We start from the raw sequence: 21,541 nt of genomic DNA on the forward strand, positions 1-21,541 counted from the left end.
TTTTTAATATGATCATCTGTTTTGTGTGTGTTGAGTTTGAGGAGTTCTTTATAGATCCTGGATATCAACCTTTTGTCTGTACTGTCATTTGCAAATATCTCCTCCCATTCCGTGGGTTGCCTCTTTGTTTTGTTGACTGTTTCTTTTGCTGTGCAGAAGCTTTTGATCTTGATGAAGTCCCAAAAGTTCATCTTTGCCTTTGTTTCCTTCGCCTTTGGAGACATATCCTGAAAGAAGTTGCTGTGGCTGATATCAAAGAGGTTACTGTCTATGATCTCCTCGAGGATTCTGATGGATTCCTGTCTCACGTTGAGGTCTTCTACCCATTTCGAGTTTATCTTTGTGTACGGTGTAAGAGAATGGTCGAGTTTCATTCTTCTACATATAGCTGTCCAGTTTTCCCAGCACCATTTGTTGAAGAGACTGTCTTTTTCCCACTGGATATTTTTTCCTGTTTTGTCGAAGATTATTTGACCATAGATTTGAGGGTCCATATCTGGGTTCTCTACTCTGTTCCACTGGTCCATGTGTCTGTTTTTATGCCAGTACCATGCTGTCTTGGTGATCACAGCTTTGTAGTAAAGCTTGAAATCAGGTAACGTGATGCCACCAGTTTTATTTTTGTTTTTCAACATTTCCTTAGCAATTCGGGGTCTCTTCTGATTCCATACAAATTTTAGGATTATTTGCTCCAGCTCTTTGAAAAATACTGGTGGAATTTTGATCGGAATGGCATTAAAAGTATAGATTGCTCTGGGCAGTATAGACATTTTAACGATGTTTATTCTTCCGATCCAAGAGCATGGAATAGTCTTCCATCTTTTTGTGTCTTCTTCAATTTCTTTTAGGAGTGTTCTGTAGTTCCTCGAGTACAGATCTTTAACCTCTTTGGTTAGGTTTATTCCGAGGTATCTTATAGTTCTTGCTGCTATAGTAAATGTAATCAATTCTCTAATTTGCCTTTCTGTATTTTCATTGTTAGTGTATAAGAAAGCCACTGATTTCTGGACATTGACTTTGTATCCTGCTACATTACTGAATTGCTGTATGAGTTCTAGTAGTTTGGGGGTGGAGTCTTTTGGGTTTTCCATATAAAGAATCATGTCATCTGCGAAGAGAGAGAGTTTGATTTCTTCCTCGCCAATTTGGATACCTTTTATTTCTCTTTGTTGTCTGATTGCTGTTGCTAGGACTTCTAATACTATGTTGAACAAGAGTGGTGAGAGTGGGCATCCTTGTCGTGTTCCTGATCTCAACGGGAAGGCTGCAAACTTTTTCCCATTGAGGATATTTGCTGTGGGTTTTTCATAGATAGATTTGATGAAGTTCAGGAATGTTCCCTCTATCCCTATACTTTGAAGCATTTTAATCAGGAACGGATGCTGGATTTTGTCAAATGCTTTTTCTGCATCAATTGAGAGGATCATGTGGTTCTTCTCTCTTCTCTTATTGATTTGTTCTATCACATTGATTGATTTGCGAATGTTGAACCATCCTTGTAACCCAGGGATGAATCCCACCTGGTCATGGTGGATAATCTTTTTAATGTGCTGTTGGATCCTATTTGCTAGGATCTTGTTGAGAATCTTAGCATCCATATTCATCAGTGATATTGGTCTGAAATTCTCCTTATTGGTAGGGTCTTTGGCTGGTTTGGGGACCAGGGTAATGCTGGCTTCATAAAAAGAGTCTGGAAGTTTTCCTTCTGCTTCCATTTTTTGAAACAGCTTCCGGAGAATAGGTATTAATTCTTCTTTGAAAGTTTGATAGAATTCCCCAGGGAATCCGTCAGGTCCTGGACTCTTGTTTTTTGGGAGGTTTTTGATCACTGCTTCAATCTCGTTACTAGATATCGGTCTATTCAGGTTGTCAATTTCTTCCTGGTTCAATTTTGGGAGTTTATAGTTTTCCAGGAATGCATCCATTTCATCTAGGTTGCTTAGCTTATTGGCATATAACTGTTGATAATAACTTCTAATGATTGTTTCTACTTCCTTGGTGTTAGTTGTGATCTCTCCCTTTTCATTCATAATTTTATTAATTTGGGCTTTCTCTCTTTTCTTTTGGATTAGGGTGGCCAATGGTTTATCGATCTTATTGATTCTTTCAAAAAACCAGCTTCTAGTTTCATTGATACGTTCTACTGTATCTCTGGTTTCTACCTCATCGATCTCTGCTCTAATCTTGATTATTTCCCTTCTTACGTGTGGAGTTGGTTTGATTTGTTGTTGATTCTCTAGTTCTTTAAGGTGTACAGACAGCTGGTGTGTTCTGGATTTTTCAATTTTTTTGAGGGAGGCTTGGATGGCTATGAATTTCCCCCTTAGGACCGCCTTTGCTGTATCCCATAGGTTTTGGAGTGAAGTGTCTTCATTCTCATTGGTTTCCATAAATTGTTTAAGTTCTTCTTTGATCTCCTGGTTGATCCAAGCATTCTTAAGCAAGGTGGTCTTTAGCTTCCAGGTGTTTGAGTTCCTTCGGAACTTTTCCTTGTGATTGAGCTCCAGTTTCAAAGCATTGTGATCTGAGAATATGCAGGGAATCATCTCAGTCTTTTGGTATCGGTTGAGCCCTGATTTGTGACCCAGTATGTGGTCTATTCTGGAGAAGGTTCCATGTGCACTTGAGAAGAATGAGTATTCTGTTGTTTTAGGGTGGAATGTTCTGTGTATATCTATGAGGTCCATCTGGTCCAATGTGTCATTCAATGCTCTTGTTTCTTTGTTGATTTTCTGCTTGGATGATCTATTACTGAGAGTGGCATGTTATGATCCCCTACTATTAATGTATTCATATCAATATGACTCTTTATCTTGATTGACAGTTGGCTTATGTAGTTGGCTGCTCCCATATTGGGGGCATGCATATTTACAATTGTTAGATCTTCTTGGTGGACAGACCATTTAAGAATTATGTAGTGTCCTTCTGTATCTCTGACTACAGTCTTTAGTTTAAAATCTAATTTATCTGATATGAGAATCGCTACCTCGGCCTTCTTTTGAGGCCCATTGGCATGAAAGATGCTTCTCCATCCCTTCACTTTCAGTCTGGGTATATCCTTAGGTTCAAAATGGGTCTCTTGTAGACAACATATGGATGGGTCCTGTCGTTTTATCCAATCTGCAACCCTGTGTCGTTTTATGGGCGCATTTAGGCCATTCACATTGAGAGTGATTATTGAGAGATACGATTTTATTGACATTGTGTTATCTTTGAAGTCTATTCTTTCTGTCGATTGTCTCTATAGTTCTGTTCAATGGTATTCTTAGGATTTTTCCTCTTTTATAGAACCCCCCTTAATATTTCCTGCAGTGTCGGCTTGGTGGTCGCATAGTCTTTCAAGCCTTGCCGGTCTTGGAAACTCTTTATCTCTCCATCCATTTTGAATGTCAGTCTTGCTGGATAAAGTATTCTTGGCTGCATGTTCTTCTCATTTAGTGCCCTGAATATATCTTGCCAGCCCTTCCTGGCTTGCCAGGTCTCTGTGGACAGGTCTGACGTTATTCTGATGGGCTTTCCTCCGTACTTAAGGAGCTTCTTTGTCCTAGCGGCTTTCAAGAGATTGTATCTACAATTATGATTCCTCAATTTTACTATGAGGTGACTGGATGTTTTTTTGGAATTTATAATCTTGGGGGGAGACCTTTCTGCTTCTAGTACATGAATACTTGTTCCATTCGCAAGATTGGGAAAATTTTCATGAAGAACTTGTTCCACTATATCTTCTAGACTTCTTTCTTTCTCCTCCCCTTCAGGGATTCCAATTATTCTGACGTTGGAACGTTTCATGGCATCATTTATTTCCCTGATTCTGTTTTCGTGGCTTCTAAGCTGTTTGTTCCAGGCTTCCTCCTGATCCTTTCTCTCTATCTGTTTGTCCTCCAGATCACTAATTCTATCTTCTGTCTCAGTTACCCTAGCTTTTAGAAAATTTAGATTAGATTGGAACTCATTCAGAGCATCGTGAACCTCATCCCTGGTGGCCTTCAGCTCTGCCCTAACATTATGAACATCATCCCTGGTCGCTTTCAGTTCTGCCCTAATCAATTCCGTTTGGTCATCCATGGCTTTCTCCAACCTAGCTACTGCCTGGATAATCGTTAGCCTGAATTCTCTTTCTGACATATTGTCTATGTTGATAGCTGTTAGCTCTGTTGCAGAAGGCCCATCCTCTGTATTTTTCTTCTGTTGGGGATTCCTCCTCCTAGTCATTTTGGTGAGAGATGACTGGACAGATGTAGCTGGATGTATCGACTGTGGTGCCGTCAAGGAGCACCCTGGAACGCTTCTGAGCACTCAGGATTCCCCACCCAAATGAGAGAAAAAAGAAAAGAAAAAGAAAAGAGAGAGAGAGAGAGAGAGAGAGAGGAAAAAAAGGGAAGATAAAAGAGAAGGTTCAGCCCAAATGGGCCCCAGCGTAAGATTTATGATGTATACAAACAAAAACAGACAAACAAAAAGACTGATAAAAGTATATGACAAGAGAAAACAATATATATATGCAAAAAAAGTAAGAACCTCATCAGAAAGAACCCCAAGTATAAGATTTATATACTATCAGGACAAACATAAATACACAGACACTGGCAGAAGAAAAAGATGGGAGCATGGTTATAGATTCTCAGTGTGGGCGAGGAAGGTTATTTTGATTCTTCCTGGATGTATCTTGATATCTTTGTTAAAGGACTCAACTTTCCTAAGATAAAGGGGAATTAAAAATTGGTTTACCTATAGGGGTAGCATTGATTGGAGAAAGGGGGTCACCTTGAAGTTTAACTCTATATGAGTATTAGAAGATAAAAATAAAAAAGGAATAAACTGGATTAAACTAAACTAAAATTTTTTAAAAAATTAAAAAAAATAGAAAAGCAAAAGAAAAACACAGGTGTATGTGTCAAAAACTTTAGGTTAGAAGTTTATCATGGAATTTGATGTACTGGACATCTCACTGTGATGGTAAATAGGTTAAAAAATTATCTATATAAAAAAAGAAAAAAAATGAACCTGAATAGAGGGAATGAGTTAAAAATAAAAGTTGTATCTATGAAGTAGTGGGGGTTGTTCTCTTGTAGTCTTTTTTTTTTTCTTTCCTGGTTTGTTTTCTGGGGGAGGGGGCTGCCATGTGGGTTTTCAGTCAATGATGTTCCCTGAGTTAAGTCCTCCCGCCCCCCTCAAGGGGGTGGGCTCTGAGGAAACCGGTTTTTTTAGGCTTTTGTTCTCTGGAGGTTTTTATTTTTGTTCACTTCTTTTCTCTCGCCTTGACAGCTTTTGATGGTTTTTGGAGGTTTAGAGGAAAGCAAACTGCACCCCCACCTCCCTCTCAGAGAGAAGCCTCAGTCTGCTCCCCTGTGAGTGCTGCAGAGCCCATATAAATTCCCCCTTGGCCGCTGGCAGAGCAGGTTCCTAGTTGCTGTCCCTGGGGATGCAGGATCTCCTGCTTGTACGCAAAACCACGGCAGCGGCGGCTGTCAGGGCAGCTCCAGACCGCCAGAGAGGTTCCAAGCAGTGATCACACACTGAGATTCTCCCGCTGGCCGGGGCTGGGGGTGCCTGGTCTTTCCGGGTCTACAAGCGCCGGACTTGCGAGCACCTCTCCCGGGGGAGTGTGTGGGGCACTCGTGTCTCAGGCTCTAGCGTGGCGCAGGTCCCAGAGCACCAGGCTGGGCCTTCGTGCACCTCTCTCAGGGGAGGGTGTGGGGTGCGTGCATCTCAGGCCGGTAGTTCGTGCCTGTTCTGCCGTCTGGCGTCTGGCTCGGCTCCCAGTCCCTCACGGGAGCCAGACTCCCCTCGTTCTCGGGCGGGCTGGCGGCTCAGGGACCAAGACCTGGTTTCTCTGCTGCACTCTCTCTGGCTCAGTGCCAGGGGAGGCTGTCCTGGGTCCGGGGACTTAAGCCCCTGTCCCTACCGCCCCGATTCCCACAATTTCCCCCCCACGATCCTTTGCTCTTTTTGAGTGCTTTCAACCAGACTCCAAGTCAATGCTGGTCCCCAGACGCAGGGTACTCTCGTACTGGGGTATTACTTTCTAATGGGTCGCCTCTGGTGGCTCCCTCCCCCTTTTGTTTCTCTTCCGATATCAGTCCGACATTCCCACTCTGCTTTACCTGCCCACTGGCATCTTCTGCCCCTGTAGAGATCCAGACATATATAATTCTGATCTCAGGCTGATTTCGTGGGTGATCAGAGTTCTTTGGTAGGTAATCAGCTCACTTTAGGGTACAGGTTGAAATGGCGCCTCCTCCTACTTCCCCGCCATCTTGTCTCCCCCAGGTGTATGGACATTTTAACAATATTAGTTCTTCCAGTTCATGAACATAGGAAATCTTTCCATTTATTTGTGTCTTCTTCAATTTCTTTCATCATTGTTTTATAGTTTTTCTTGTACAGTTCCAGCGACTCTTTGGTAAAATTTATTCCTAAGTATTTATTCTTTTTGATGCTACTATAATGCAATTTGTTTTCTTAACTTCTTTTTTGGATAGTTTGTTTTTATGGTATAGAAATTCAACTGATTTTTGTTTTTCATTTTTTTACCCTGTAACATTACTGAATTTATTTATTAGTTCTAAAAGGTTTTTTTTTGGTGGGCTTTTTAGGGTTTCCATATGTAAGATCATGTCATCTACAAACAGAAAACTTCTTCCGTTCTGATTTGTATGCCTTTATTTCTTTCCCTTTCCTAAATGCTGTAGCTAGTACTTCCAGTACTATGGTGAATAGAAGTGGTGAGAATGGGCATTCTTGTCCTTGTTCCTGATCTTAGAGAAAAAGCTTTCAGATTTTCATGACTGAATATGACATTAGTTGTGGGTTTGTCATATATGGTCTTATAATGTTGAAGTGCATTTGTTCTACACCTAATTTGTTGAGAGTTTTTTTAATCATGAAATGATGTTGAAATTTGTCAAATGCTTTTTCTGCATCTATTGAGATAATCATGACTTTTATCCTTCATTTTGTAAATATGGTATATCACATATATTGATTTACATATGTTAAACCATCCTTGTATCCTACTTAGCCATGGTGAATGATCTTTTTTAACATGCTGTTTAATTTGGTTTGCTAGTGTTTTGTTAAGGATTTTGCATCTTCACCAAGGATATTGGCCTGTAATTTTCTTTTCTTGTAATGGCCTTGTCTGGCTTTGGTATCATGATTAATGCTATCCTTGTAAAATGAGTTTTGAAGTGTACTGCTTTCTCCAGTATTTTGGAAGAACTGGAGAACGACTTATGTTAATTCTTCAAATGTTTGGTAGAATTCACCAAGTGAAACTATCTGGCTTGTGGGGGGACAAAAGCTGGTCTTTTCTTCCCTGCATCTTTCTGACATCACTAATATGGTCTTTTTCTTCCTTGTATCTTGTAACATTTTTTGGCTTAAACCTCTTTTCATGTGGTATTAGTATACCTATCCTTGATCTCTTTTAATTACTATCTACTTAGAATAACTTTTTCCATCCTTTCACATTTGTCCCATTTACTTTTGGTTCTAAAATAAGTTGTTTGTAGATAGCATTAAAATAGTTGATATGGGGACTTTCAGAGAAAATGGCAGAGTAGGAGGACCCTAGGCTCAGCTCTTCCCACAGATACAACTAGGTAACAGTCATATCAGTGTAAATAACCTGGAAAATGACCTGAAGACTGGTGGAATAAACTCCACAACTAAATGCAGGAAAAAGCCATGTCAAAGAGGGTAGGAAGGGTGGAGACATGGTCAGGAACTAAAGGGACTCCTGGGACTGTTTGCAGGACAGAAGGACAGTATGAGCCTGAAAAGGGGTGAGAAACAAACCCCCACACTAGGAAGTCTGCATAGGGAATAAAAACTCCTATAACATTTGCATTTAAAAACCAGAAGGGCCGAATTTCATGAGCTCTTATAACTTGCAGAACTTAAAACCTGAAATTTTAAAGTATCAGCAGGCTCAGCTTCGGGAGAGCTGGTGGGCAAGAAGAAACTGAGTCCCCACCCTTAAAAGGACGGCACAATAAACAGCCTGTGGAGATACAGCATAGAAGTAGCAGTCTGAAAGGTACCTGGGGCATATGGGAAGGAGTTATTTACTAATCTCAGAGCAAGGCCTGGAGGGAGAGAACTAATAGGGAAACAACTCCAGGAAAGTCCATCTGCCAAGATGCCATTTCCCTCCCCAGCCCTAGAGTTGGACTGTAAATTGCTAGCAACGCCGCCTTGAGCCCCCATGCAGTGCTTCTACCAATTCACTGTTCCAGACAGCCCATCTCAGTCCATCACTGCAGGGCCCCTCACACAGAAGACCAGGGGCACACAAAGCTTGCTGGCACCATCACCCCACCAGCCAACCCCCAACACTATGCTTCAGTGGATGCGCACTCTCCAATATGCTCTCGGCCAGAGTCCATACACAGTGGTGTCTCAGGTCTGGGAGTATGCAACCAACCCCTATAGTGGACAGCACCACACCAAAGTGACTTCTGCCTTGGAGAGAGGGAAAGATAATCACACAAACCACTCAGACTGAGACCCCAGCAGAGGGCTGGAGGCAGACAACTGGTCTGACTTCAGGCTTTGCCCACAAATGAAAGCTTCTCAGGGGACAACATGAGGACAGCACCTTGTGGTTACTTGCTACTACATCTCTGGCAAATGTCTGGTCTGACTTAACCAAGCCCAGGGTGTCCGCAGACTGCCCAAATACACCACAGGGAGAAAACACTGCCTATAACAGGCAAAGAGAGCCACTGGGGATGACTGGGCTGAGGCATAAAATGGCTCACCCACAACAGCAGGGTGTATAAATTACATATTGGAGACGTCCCTGAAGTGCCAGATTCTGAACAGGGGATACAGCACAGTAGGGCACTACAGGACATTTTCTTCATAAGGTCATTACTTTCAAGTGCAGAAGACATAGCTGTCTTTCTTAACACATAGAAATAGACACAGAGAGTAAGACAAAATGAAGATATAGATGAATATGTCCCAAATGAAATGACAGAATAAAATTACAGTAAGTGACCAAAGTGAAACACAGATAAGTCATATGCCTGATAGAGAGTTTAAAGAAATGATTATAAAGGTACTCACTGGACTTGAGAAGAGTGGAAGACATCAGTGAGACCCTTATGAAATATATTAAAAAAAAGACATAAAAGAACCAATCAGAGATGAAGAACATAAAATTAAAAATACATTAGGTGGACTATATAGCAGACTAGATGAGGCAAGAAGAATGAATCAGTGACCTGGAGGAGAAAGTAACGCAAAGTATTCAAGCTGAGTAGGTGAGATGAAAGAATGTGCAAAATAAGAATAGACATAGGGAACGCAGTAGTGCTATGAAGTGTAATAACACTTGTTTTATACAGATCCCAGAATAAGAGAGAGAAAAGAGGCAGAAAATATATTTGAGGTAACAATAGCCTATAATTTCTTGAATCCGGAGAAGAAAACAGAAAGTCAGATTCAGGAGGCAGAGAGAGATCCACAATAAAATCAACCCAAGGAGGTCCACACCAAGAAACATAGCAACTAAGATGGCAAAAAGTAGTGATAGAGAGAATTTTAAAATCAGGAAGAGAAAAGACAGTTACATAAAAGGGAAACCTCCATAAGGCAATCAGCTGATTTTTCACCAGAAACTTGCAAGCCAAATGGGAGTAGCATGATATAGTCAAAGTGCTGAATGGGAAAAATCTTCAGCCAAGAATACTCTATCCAGCAAGGCTGTCATTCAGAATAGAAAGAGAGAGCTTCCCAGACAAATAAAAGTAAAAAGAATTCATGAACACTAAACCAGTCCTACAAGAGTTGTTAAAGGTGAATCTTTAAGTGGAAAGGAAAGACCATAAGCTAGAGTAAGGAAAGTAGGAAACACAAAAGCAGTAAAAGTAAGTATATGTCTAAAAATCAGTAAAGGGACTCACAAAATAAAAGGATGTAAAGTATGACACCATATACTTAAAAAGTATGGAGGAGAGAAGTTAAGAATGGGTTCCAGTGTGGTGCAAAAACAATGAATACTGTTACGCTGAAAAGAAATTTTTTAAAAATGCTAATTATGAGTAATGGAAGTCAAATTAGTTTCCATTTCTCCAAGAGCTGTACTGTATTTGCAAAGAATTTTAAAGAAATTGAATTAATCTGTTTGTTTTAATTACAATTTGTTTTCATAACAGCCAATCGACAGGTGATACTTACCCTTGCTTGAATTACATCCACGGGTTATGTTTTCATGTTTGTAGCTGTATAAATTATTTTAGCTCAATGATAGTATTTAGTCATAAAATAAAACATAAATATTTTACAAAAAAAAAGAATGGGTTCAAATTCAACCAAATATCAACTTAGTATAGACTGCCATATACAGAAGATCTTACATACAATCCAAATGTTAACCAAAATTCAAAAACCAGTAATAGATTTGCAAAAAATACAGAGAAAGGAATCCAGGTATAATCACTAAAGAAAGCCAACTAATCATGAGAGAAGAGAGCAAGGGAAGAAAGGAATGGAGAAAAACTACAAAAACAATAAAACAAGTAACAAAATGGCAACAAATACATACTTATCAATAATTACTTTGAATGTAAATAGAATAAACAATCTAAAGATATAGGGTGACAAAATGGACAAAAAAGAAGACCCGGCTATATGCTGCCTGTGAGAGGCTGATCTCAGACCTAAAGACACATGCAGATAGAAATTGAGGGGATGGAGAAGTATTTAACATACAAATGGATGTGAAAAGAAAACCAGGGTAGCAATACTTATATCAGAAAAAACAGACTTTAAAATAAAGACTGTAATAAGAGACAAAGAAGAACATTAATCATTAAGGGGAGAATGAAAAAAGAAGGCATAACAATTATTTATAGACCCAACATGGGAGCATTCAATACTTTAAGTAGCTAATAACAAACATAAAGGAAGTAATAGATAATCATAGTAAGGGGCTTTAACATCCAACTGACATAGATGGGCAGATCATCCAAACAGAAAATCAACAAGAAAACAGTGGCTTTGAATGACACAGTGGACTAGATAGATCCTAAAGATGTTCAGAATAACCCATTCTAATACAGCAGAATACACATTCATTTCGACTGCATATGGAACATCCAGAACAGAGCACATATTAAGCCACAAAACAAGTCTCAACAAATTAAAAAAGGTCAAAGTAATACCACTCACCCTTTCTGACCAAAATGCTATGAAATGAGAAATCAACAAGAAAAAAAAATTAGAAAGTCTAGAAATACATGGATGTTGAATAACATGCTACTAAACAATGAATGGGACAACCAAGACATCAAAGAAAAAATAAAAACAAATACATGGAGACAAATCAAAATGAAAACACAGTCATGCAAAACCTTTGGGACACAGCAAAAGCAGTGCTAAGAGGGAAGTTTATAGCAATACAGTCCTACCTCAAGAAGCAAGAAAAATCTCAAACCAAATGTTTCATCTAAAGGAACTAGAAAAGGAGAAATAAACAAAACTCAAAACCTGTAGAAGGAAGGAAATAATGAAGATTTGAGAATTAAATGAAGGAGGTACTAAAAAAAATAGAACAGATCAATGAAAGGTGCTGGTTCTTTGAAAAGATACACAAAATTGATAAAACTTCAGCCAGATTGATGAAAGAGGGAGAAGTAAAAAAAAACCAAAATCATGAATGAAAAAGAAAAAATAACTACTGACACCACAGAAATACAGTGAACTATAAAAGAATCTCATGAAAAATTATATGCCATCAAACTGGATTACCTAGAAGAAATAGATAAATTTCTACAAATATAAACCTCAAAAAATTGAATCAGGAAGAGAGAAAATTTGAACAGACCATTTAGCAGCAACAAAAGTCAATCAGTAATCAAAAAACTCCCAACAAATAAAAGTCCAGGACCAGATGGCTTAACAGGTGAAATTTACCAAACATTTAAAGGGTTACTATGTATTCTTCTCAAATTATCCCAAAAAAAGCAGAGGAAGGAAAACTTGCAAATTCATTTTATGAGGCCTGCATTACCCTGATACCAAAACCAGATAAAGATGCTACAAAAAGGAGAACTACAGGCCACTGTCTCTGATGAAAAGAGATGCAAAAATTCTCAACAAAATATTACAAAATTAAATACAATAATATTTTAGTAAAATCATTCACCATGATCAAGTGGGATTTATTCCCAGAATAAAAAGGTGGTTCAATATTTGCAAATCAATCAATATGATACATCACATCAATATGAGAAAAGATAAAAAGCATATGATCACTTCAATGCAGAAAAAGCATTTGACAGAGAACAACATCCCTTCATGACTAAAATAGTCAAGAAAGTAGGTTTACAGGGAACACACCACAACATAATAAAGGCCATCTATGACAAACCCATAGTTAATATTATAGTGGGGAAAAACTAAAAGCTTTCCCCCTAAGACCGGGAAAGACAAGGACGTCCACTCTTACCACTTTTATTCAACACAATACTGGAAGTCCTAACCATAGCAATCAGACAACAAAAAGAAAAGAAATAAAAGACATCCACACTGGTAAGGATAAAGTAAAACTTTGAGTATTTGCAGATGACATAATATTCTATATTTCTCACCCATCAGAAAGGATGAATACCCACCATTTGCATCGACATGGATGGAACTGGAGGGGATTATGCTAAGTGAAATAAGTCAAGCAGAGAAAGTTAATTATCATATGGTTTCACTCATATGTGGAACATAAGGAATAGCATAGAGGACCTTAGCGGAAGGGAGGGAAAACTGAATGGGGAAAAAATAAGGGGAGACAAACCATGAGAGACTCTGGACTCTGGGAACCAAACTGAGGGTTACAGAAGGGAGGATGGTAGGGGGATGGAGTAACTGGGTGACAGGTATTAAGGAGGGCACCTGTGTTGATGAACACTGGGTATTCTATGCAACTAATGAATCATTGAACACTACATCAAAACTAATGATGTATTATATGTTAGCTAATTGAACATAATAAAAAAATAAGTAGATTGAAAAATCATAACTTTTAGAAGTCTCCTACAGAGGGGGATGTGACTGGCTTAAAGGTGTTCAGGTGGAGAAGTGGGGCAGAATCCCAGGTGTGACAGCATGGTTGGAGGATCCCTGGGTTTATAAGAAGAATCAGTGATGCCTAACTGGCAGCAGGGAAGCCGTTTGTGAACAGGGAGTGTGGGTGCCACCTTTGTGTTCTGTATTGTCATAAACTGCAAACTGCTAGATGGTCATGTGACCCCTTTCTGGGGAAGGGTCCAGCAAAATGCAGAAGCCTGGTGAGACATTTCCCCCTCCCCCAGGAGGAACAGCAGTGGTCCAAGCTGCAAGAGGCCATAAATTTTCAGTTTTGAAACTCAGTCATGTGACTGAGATAAAAACGCTTGCTCACAGGCCAGGTGAACACAATTCTGATGGTAACTGGGGAGACAAGAGTGATTGCTGTTCTGTGAGGGCTTACTGAAGAGTGGAGGGCGAGAATTTTCAGCTTGGGGGCTAGAAGGTAGGGCATAGCCAATATTCAATCCACCCATGAGTTCTGAGAGCCTTCAGGGAGCAAAACAGCACCACCTAGTTGAATCTAGAGCTGCTTACACCAAATCCTGGTGTAAGTGCTTTTCCACTAGGGTAAGTCCACCTGAGAATCAGTGTAACAGGCCCCTCCTCCAGAAGAGCAGAACAAACAACGCACTCTCACCAAAATTACTGTTAAGATGTTTTTTTTTTTAATTTGACAGACAGAGATTACAAGCAGGCAGAGAGGCAGGCAGAGAGAGAGGAAGGGAAGCAGGCTCCCCACCGAGCAGAGAGCCCGACACAGGACTCGATCCCAGGACCCCGAGATCATGACCCGAGCTGAAGGCAGAGGCCCAACCCACTGAGCCACCCAGGCGCCCCAAAATTACTGTTTATAGAGGGCTGGAAAGCTTCACCTCCTGGAATAAACAGTAAACAGCATTCTTTGCATTTTCAATCTTTAGTCTTTCAGTATTATTTTTTCCATTATTTATTTTTTAAATTCTTTTTTTAATCTTTTATAATTAAAAATTTTATATGTAGCTTAGATATATTATTTTTTGTTTCCTTTCATTGTATTATATATATATATATATATATATATCCACACACACACACATATACATATATATATGAAAGAAAGAAAAGAAAAAAATATATATATGTTTTTCTTTTTTTCTAACTTTGGGGTCTAGTTTCTTTCAACAAGTGTACCAAAACACATTCAGGATCTAATTCTAAGTTTTTGCTGTTTTCTATGTCTTTCTTCTTTTCTTTCCTGGACAAAAATGGCACAATGGAGAAATTCACACCAAAAGAAAGAATAGGAGGTGGTACTCACTGCCAGGGATGAATACTGATATAAGAAAGATGTCTGAATAGAATTAAAAATAATTTTAAAGATACTAGCTTGGCATGAAAAAAGCATAGAAAATACTAGAGAATCCCTTACTATAGAGATAAAAGAACTAAAATCTAGTCAGGCTGAAGTTTAAAAATGCTATTACCAAGTTATAGTCCAAAGTGGACACCATACAAATGTGAATGAAAAAAGCAGAAGAGGAAGTCAGTGATGTAGAAGACAAAATGATGGAAAATAAGGAAGTTACAAAAAAAAGAGAAAGAAAACCATTAAATCATGAAGGTAGACTAAGGGAATTCAGTGAATCAACAAAGTGAAATAATATCCATATTATAGGAATGTTAGAAGATGAGGAGTGGTAGAAAGGGGCAGAAGGTTTATTGGAACAAATTATAGCTGAGATTTTCCTAATCTGTGAAAGGAAACAGGCATTCAAGTCCAGGGAGCACAGAGAACCCCCTCAAAATCAACAAAGTAGGTCAACACTTCAACATATTATAGTGAAGCTTATAAACTACAAAGAGAAAATTCTGACAGCAGCTTGGGGAAAGAGGTCCTTAACACACAAGGGTAGACACAAAAGGCTGGCAGCAGACCTGTCCACAGAGAGCTGGCAGGCCAGAAAGGACTGGCATGCCATATTCAGTGTGCTAAATGGGAAAAATATGCAGCCAAAATACTTTATCCAGGAAGAATGTCATTCAGAATAGAAGGGGAAATGAAGAGTTTCCAGGAAAATAAAAAACCAAAGGATTTTATATGTTTTAAAGATTTTATTTATTTACTAAAGAGAGAGCGAAAGAGAGAGTGCGTGCGCACGCATGCGCACATGTGTGGGGGAGGGGCAAAGGGAGGGGGAAAAGCAGACTCCCCGCTGAGCAGGGAGCCTGACCAGGGCTCGATCGCAGGACCATGGGACCATGACTAGAAGCAAAGGTAGATACTTAACCAACTGAGCCACCCAGGCACCCCCAAAACTAAAGAAATTTGTGAACACCAAATCAGTGCTGCAAGAAATATTAAAGGGGATCCTTGAGCAGAGAAAGAGCCCAGATAGGAACAGAGACATTCTACAGGGACAGTGACTTTATAGGTAATACAATGGAACTATAGTCATATCTTTCAATAATTATTCCAAATGTAAATAGCCCCAAAGCCCCAATAAAAAGAAACAGGGTATCAGAATGGATAAAATAAAGAAGACCCATCAATAAGAGACTCACTTTAGACCCAGAGTCACCTCCAGATTGAAAGTGAGGGTGTGGAGAACAATTTCTCATTCTAATGGACATCAAAAGAAAGCTGGAGTAGTCATCCTTATATCACACAAACTGATTTTAAACAAAAGACTGTAGTAAGAGATGAAGAAGGACACTATATTATAATAAACAGTCTATCCAACAAGAAGATCTAACAAGTGAAAATATTTATGCCCCCAACTTGGGAGCAGACAAGTATATAAACCAATTAATAACAAAATCAAAGAAACACATTGATAATAATACAAAAATAGTAGGGAACATTAACACCCCACTCACAGCAATGGACAGATCATCTAAGCAGAAGATCAACAAAGAAACAAGGGCTTTGAATGACACACTGAAACAGGTAGACTTCACAGATATATTCAGAGGATTTCATCCTTAAGCAGGAGGACACAAATTTTTCTTGAGTACATGGAACATTATCCAGAACAGATGACATACTGGGCCACAAATCAAGCCTCAACTGGTAGAAAAAAACTGAGCTCATAGCCTGCATATTGTCAGACCACAATGCTATGAAACTTGAAGTTAACCACAAGAAGAAATTTTGAAGAAGCACAAATACATGGATGTTAATGAACATCGTACTAAAGAATGAATCGGTCAACCAGGAAATTAAAGAACAATTTAAAAATACATGGAAGCAAAAGAAAATGAAAACATGACAGTTCAGAACCTTTGGGATGCAGCAAAGGTGGTCCTAAGAAGGAAGTATATAGCAATACAGGCCTTTCTCAAGAAACACGAAAAGTCTCACAAATACAACCTAACCTTACACCTAAAGGAACTGGAAAAAGAACAACAAATAAAGCCTAAAATCAGCAGAAGAAAAATATTAAAGATTAGAGCAGAAATCAAAGATATAGAAATTAAAAAAAAGTAGAACAGATCAATGAAACCAGGTTCTTGTTCTTTCAAAGAATTAATAATACTGATAAATCCCAAGCCAGATTTATCAAATAGAAAAGAGAAAGGACCCAAATAAATGAAATCATGAATGAAAGAGGAGAGATCACAACCAATACCGAAGAAATACAAACAATTATAAGAGCATATTATAAGCAATTATATGCCAACAAATCAGACAACCTGGAAAGTATGGATGCACTCCTAGAAACATATAAACTACCAAAACCGAAACAGGAAGAAATAGAAAACCTGAAGAGACCCATAACCAGGAAAGGAATTGAATCAGTCATCAAAAATCTCCCAAGAAACAAGAGTCTAGGACCAGATGGCCTCCCAAGGGAATTCTACCAAAAATTGAAAGAAGAATTAATACCTATTCATCTGAAACTTTTCCAAAAAATGGAAATGAAAAGAAAACTTCCAAATTCATTCTATGAGGCCAGCATTACCCTGATCCCCAAACCAGACAAAGACCCCACCAAAAAGGAGAATCACAGGGCAATATCCCTGATGAGCATGGATGCAAAAATTCTCACCAAGATACTAGCTATTTGGATCCAACAATACATTAAAAGGATTATTTACTGCAACCCAGTGGAATTTATTCCTGGGTTTCAGAGGTGGTTCAACAACCACACATCAATCATAGTGATACAACATATTAATAAAAGAAAGGACAAGAACCCCATATGATCCTTTCAATAGATGCAGAAAAATCATTTGACAAAATACAGCAACCTCTCTTGATAAAAAGTCTCCCAAATGTAGAGGTGGAGGGAACATACCTCAACATCATAAAGGCATATACAAAAGACCCACAGTGTATATTATCCTCAATGGGGAAAAACAGAGCTTTTCTCCTAGGGTCAGGAATGACAGGGATGTCCACTCTCACCACTGTTGTCCAACATAGTAAAGGAAGTCCTAGCCTCACCAATCAGACAATAAAAAGAAATAGAAGGCATCCAAACTGTCAAAGAATAAGTCAAACTTTTACTCTTCACAGACAACATGATAATCTATCTAGAGAACCCTAAAGACTACCCCAAAATTACTAAAACTGATACAGAAATTCAGCAAAGTTGCAAGATATAAAATCAACCCACAGAAGTCTGTTGCATTTCTATACACTAACAATGAGACAGCAGACGGAGAAATCAAGGAATCGATCCCATTTACAACTGCACCAAAACCCATTGCATACCTAGGAATTAACCTAACCAAAGAGATAAAATATCTGTACTCTGAAATTTATAGAACACTTATGAAAGAAGTTCAGGAAAACACACACACAAACACAAAAGGAAAAACATTCCATGCTCATGGATTGGAAGGATAAATATTGTTAAAATGTGTATGCTACACAAAGCAATCTGCACATCCAGTGCAATCCCTACCAAAACACTGCCAGCATTTTTCACACAGCTGGGACAAACAATCTTAAAATTTGTATGGAACCAGAAAAGACCCTAATTAACTAAAGGAATGTTGAAAAAGAAAACCAAAGCTGGTGACATCGAATTCCAGACTTCTAGCTCTATTACAAAGCTGTAATCATCAAGACAGTATGGTATGGGCATAAAAGCAAACACATAATTCAATAGAACAGAATAGAGAACCCAGAAATGGATCCTCAACTCTATGGTCAATTAATGTTTGATAAAGCAGGAAAGAATATCCATTGGAAAAAAGACAGTCTCTTCAACAAATGGTGTTGGGAAAATTGGACAGCCACATGCAGAAGAATGAAACTTGACCACTTTCTTATACCATACAAAAAAATAAACTCAAAATGGATGAAAAACCTATATGTGACACAGGAATCCATCAAAATCCTAGAGGAGAACACAGGTAGCAACTTCTTTGACCCTGGCCACAGCAACTTCTTGCTAGGCAGATCTCCAAAGACAACGGAAACAAAAGCAAAAGTGAACTATTGGGATTTCATCAAGATAAAAAGCTTTTGCACAGTAAAGGAAACAATCAACAAAACCAAAAGACAATGGACAGAATGGGAGAAGATATTCACAAATGACATCTCAGATAAAGGGTTAGTATCTGAAATCTATAAAGAAATTATCAAACTCAACACCCATAAACAAATAATCTGTCAAGAAATGGGGAGAAGATATGAACAGACATTACTCCAAAGAATACATGCAAATGACTATCGTGAAAAAATTTTGAACATCATTCAGCATTAGGGAAATACAAATCAAAACCACAATGAGATATCACCTCACACTGGTCAGAATGGCTAAAATAAACAACAGAAGAAACAACATATATTGGTGATGATGCAGAGAAAGGGGAACTTTCTTATACTACTGGAGGAATGCATAATGGCGCAGCTACTCTGGAAAACAGTATGGAGCTTCCTCAAAAAGTTAAAAATAGAACTACCCTACTACCCAGAAATTGTACTGCTAGGTATTATTCCAAGTGATACAAAAATATTGATTTTAAGGGGCACGTGCACCCCAATGTTTGTAGCAGCAGTGACCCCAGTAGCCAAAATATGGAAAGAACTCAGATGTTCATTGATGAATGGATAAAAACGGTGTGGTGTACACACACACACACACACACTGGAATATTACTCAGCCATCCTAAAAAATGAAATCTTACCATTTGCAATGATGTGGATGGAACTAGAGAGTATTATGCTAAGCAAAATAAGTCAGAGAGAGACAAATACCAAATGATTTCATACATGTGTAATTTAAGAAACAAAACTGATGAAAATAGGGAAAGGGAGGGGAAAGTAAGATAAAAATAGAAAGGGAAACATACCATAAGAGTCTCTTAACTATAGGAAATGAACTGAGGATTATTGGAGGGGCGGTGGGTGGGGGATGGGGTAACTGGGTGATGGGCCTTAAGGAGGGCACTTAATGTAATGAGCATGGGGTGATATATGCTATTAATGAACCACTAAATTTTACTCCTGAAGCTAATAATATATTATATGTTAACTAAATTGAATTGAAATAAAAATTTTTAAAAATAATTATATCATTAATTCAAATAGTGGTTTCTTAGTTTTCAAAGTATCTATGGCCAGTGATTTTACGATAGATTATACTAGATAATAGATAATAGATAGATAGATTATTACGATAGACTATCCTACCCTTAATTTACCTTTATCATTAAGAGGCCTTTTTAAAAATTACCTTGAATCTCTTCTTAAATGAAGGCTATTTGTTTCTTTTCTCATCTTCTTCTGTTCTTTGGGGTTTTTGTTTGGTTTTTGTTTGTTTGTTTGTTTGTTTGTATTTCTGCTTTCCTGTCCCTTTAGCCTTTAGGAAGTAACCAGGATTCTTACCTTCTGATTTGGCTGTTGTGGGAGTGTAAATATAGACTTCCAGTAGGTCCAGGTAAAGAACACAAAGATGGCATGGTAGAATATGAGGTAGATAACTGAAATTTAAGAGAAAAAGAAATCAGTGTTTATACTATCTTTTTTGTCCACTTCTAGCAGTTCAGAAGGATGTCAAACAAAACAACAAATTTCTGTTATGTTTTATTACCAAGTATTTTCTAGTATTATTATAAAATGTTAATTTTTACCTTTCCCCATGAAGTGACAGAAATAAGTTACAGTGCCAAATTTTAAGTGAGACCTTCTGGAAGTTGTATGTTTTAAAAGTTGCCATGTGATTCTAAAACTAAATGGAAAATGTTCTTTATGACAATGTGAGGGAAGCTATTATAGCCACTTATCATTATCTGTCATTGTATGTGCTAAAAGATGACAATGATAGTATTTGCACAACACTATAGAGTTTACAACATGATCTCATAATACTATCTCATTTTATTGTTTCAATAACTTTGTAATACAGGTAAAAGGATAAGGACAGTTGGTTAACTATTAGAAATAATTAATGATCCAAAGTGATACAGCTACCATATAATGTATCCAGGTCTTAAACACAGGATTACTGACTATAAATCACAAGTTTTTTTCAGTATCCTCAAAGACTACATATTCATTTTTTTGCAAGCAATCATATTTATTGAATCCAGTAATTAGAGACATCTTTTCTAGCACTAGAAAGCAAGGTTCCACATGACTGCATAACTGCATCTGGTTAGAGTTCCATCCCAGGCTAAAGGCTGGTAGGGGAATAATCTGCAAGTCCTAATTTTACATAAGAAACACTATTAAACTTAATATAAAGATGACAGTGAACTTTCACTTACAGCATCAACATTGTCAAGGTCATTATGTACAGAGCAGTCATTTTCAACTTTGTTAAACCAATAGAACATGACAATGTCTTCAGATTATATACTTTTGAAATGGGAGTTGTATCTGTAATAGTTGTAAAAGTTGCTTCCATTGCTTGTCTTTCATATTCTTTGCCTCTTGGATAGCTCTTCTGTTATCAAAAAAATTCACTATTCTCCACAGAGGCCATTATAAGCTGATAGTCATGTTGCTGTTTCACTGTGAGTTCTCTTGTGGCAAGGTATCAATCAATCAGAAAGACTCAAGGGATTGATGACTCAAGACGAAGTTAATAGGGCTGAGTGCCTTATACATATATGGCTGAATTGAGAAAACTGTACTCTCTTGGCCCAGTGCTCCTAGTCTTATGTTGCAAGTCCTTTTTTATGTGCTTCATTGGTATAATTATGAAATCTCATTTTCAAATTCAAGCAATAAAGTAAAAAGTAAGATCCACCACACACAGACATCTAGCCTCCCACCTCCCCTCCTAGGGCATTAATACCCATTTGCTGTTTGCTGCATATCATTACAGATCTTCTGATTTTTATGTGTTTATATGAATATATGAACGTAATATAAACATGGAATTTTTGTAATATTTAAAAATGTTTTCATTGTATTTCTTTTGAAAGGTAATACATTCACAACATTCAAAATTTGAAGGCATAAAACAGTACACAGTGAAAAGTTTCCCTTCCATCTCTGTCCCTCAGCCACCAAGTTTCCTTCCTGGAA

General features: G+C 38.1%; 1 protein-coding gene across 2 annotated transcripts in view; it reads right to left on the bottom strand.

Annotated features, from left to right (window-relative positions):
* Positions 1-21,541, bottom strand: part of ZDHHC15 (zDHHC palmitoyltransferase 15) — a gene marked incomplete at both ends in the record, with an annotated part of 181,870 nt that overhangs the window by 88,428 nt on the left and 71,901 nt on the right. For both annotated transcript variants that reach the window (XM_080795769.1, XM_080795770.1), the window contains one exon: positions 19,895-19,989. In XM_080795769.1, the coding sequence (XP_080651895.1) occupies positions 19,895-19,989 (95 nt within the window). The remainder of the gene's footprint in view (positions 1-19,894; positions 19,990-21,541) is intronic.

Source organism: Martes martes (assembly GCF_963455335.1).
Source record: "Martes martes genome assembly, chromosome: X".
Lineage (NCBI taxonomy): Eukaryota > Metazoa > Chordata > Mammalia > Carnivora > Mustelidae > Martes > Martes martes.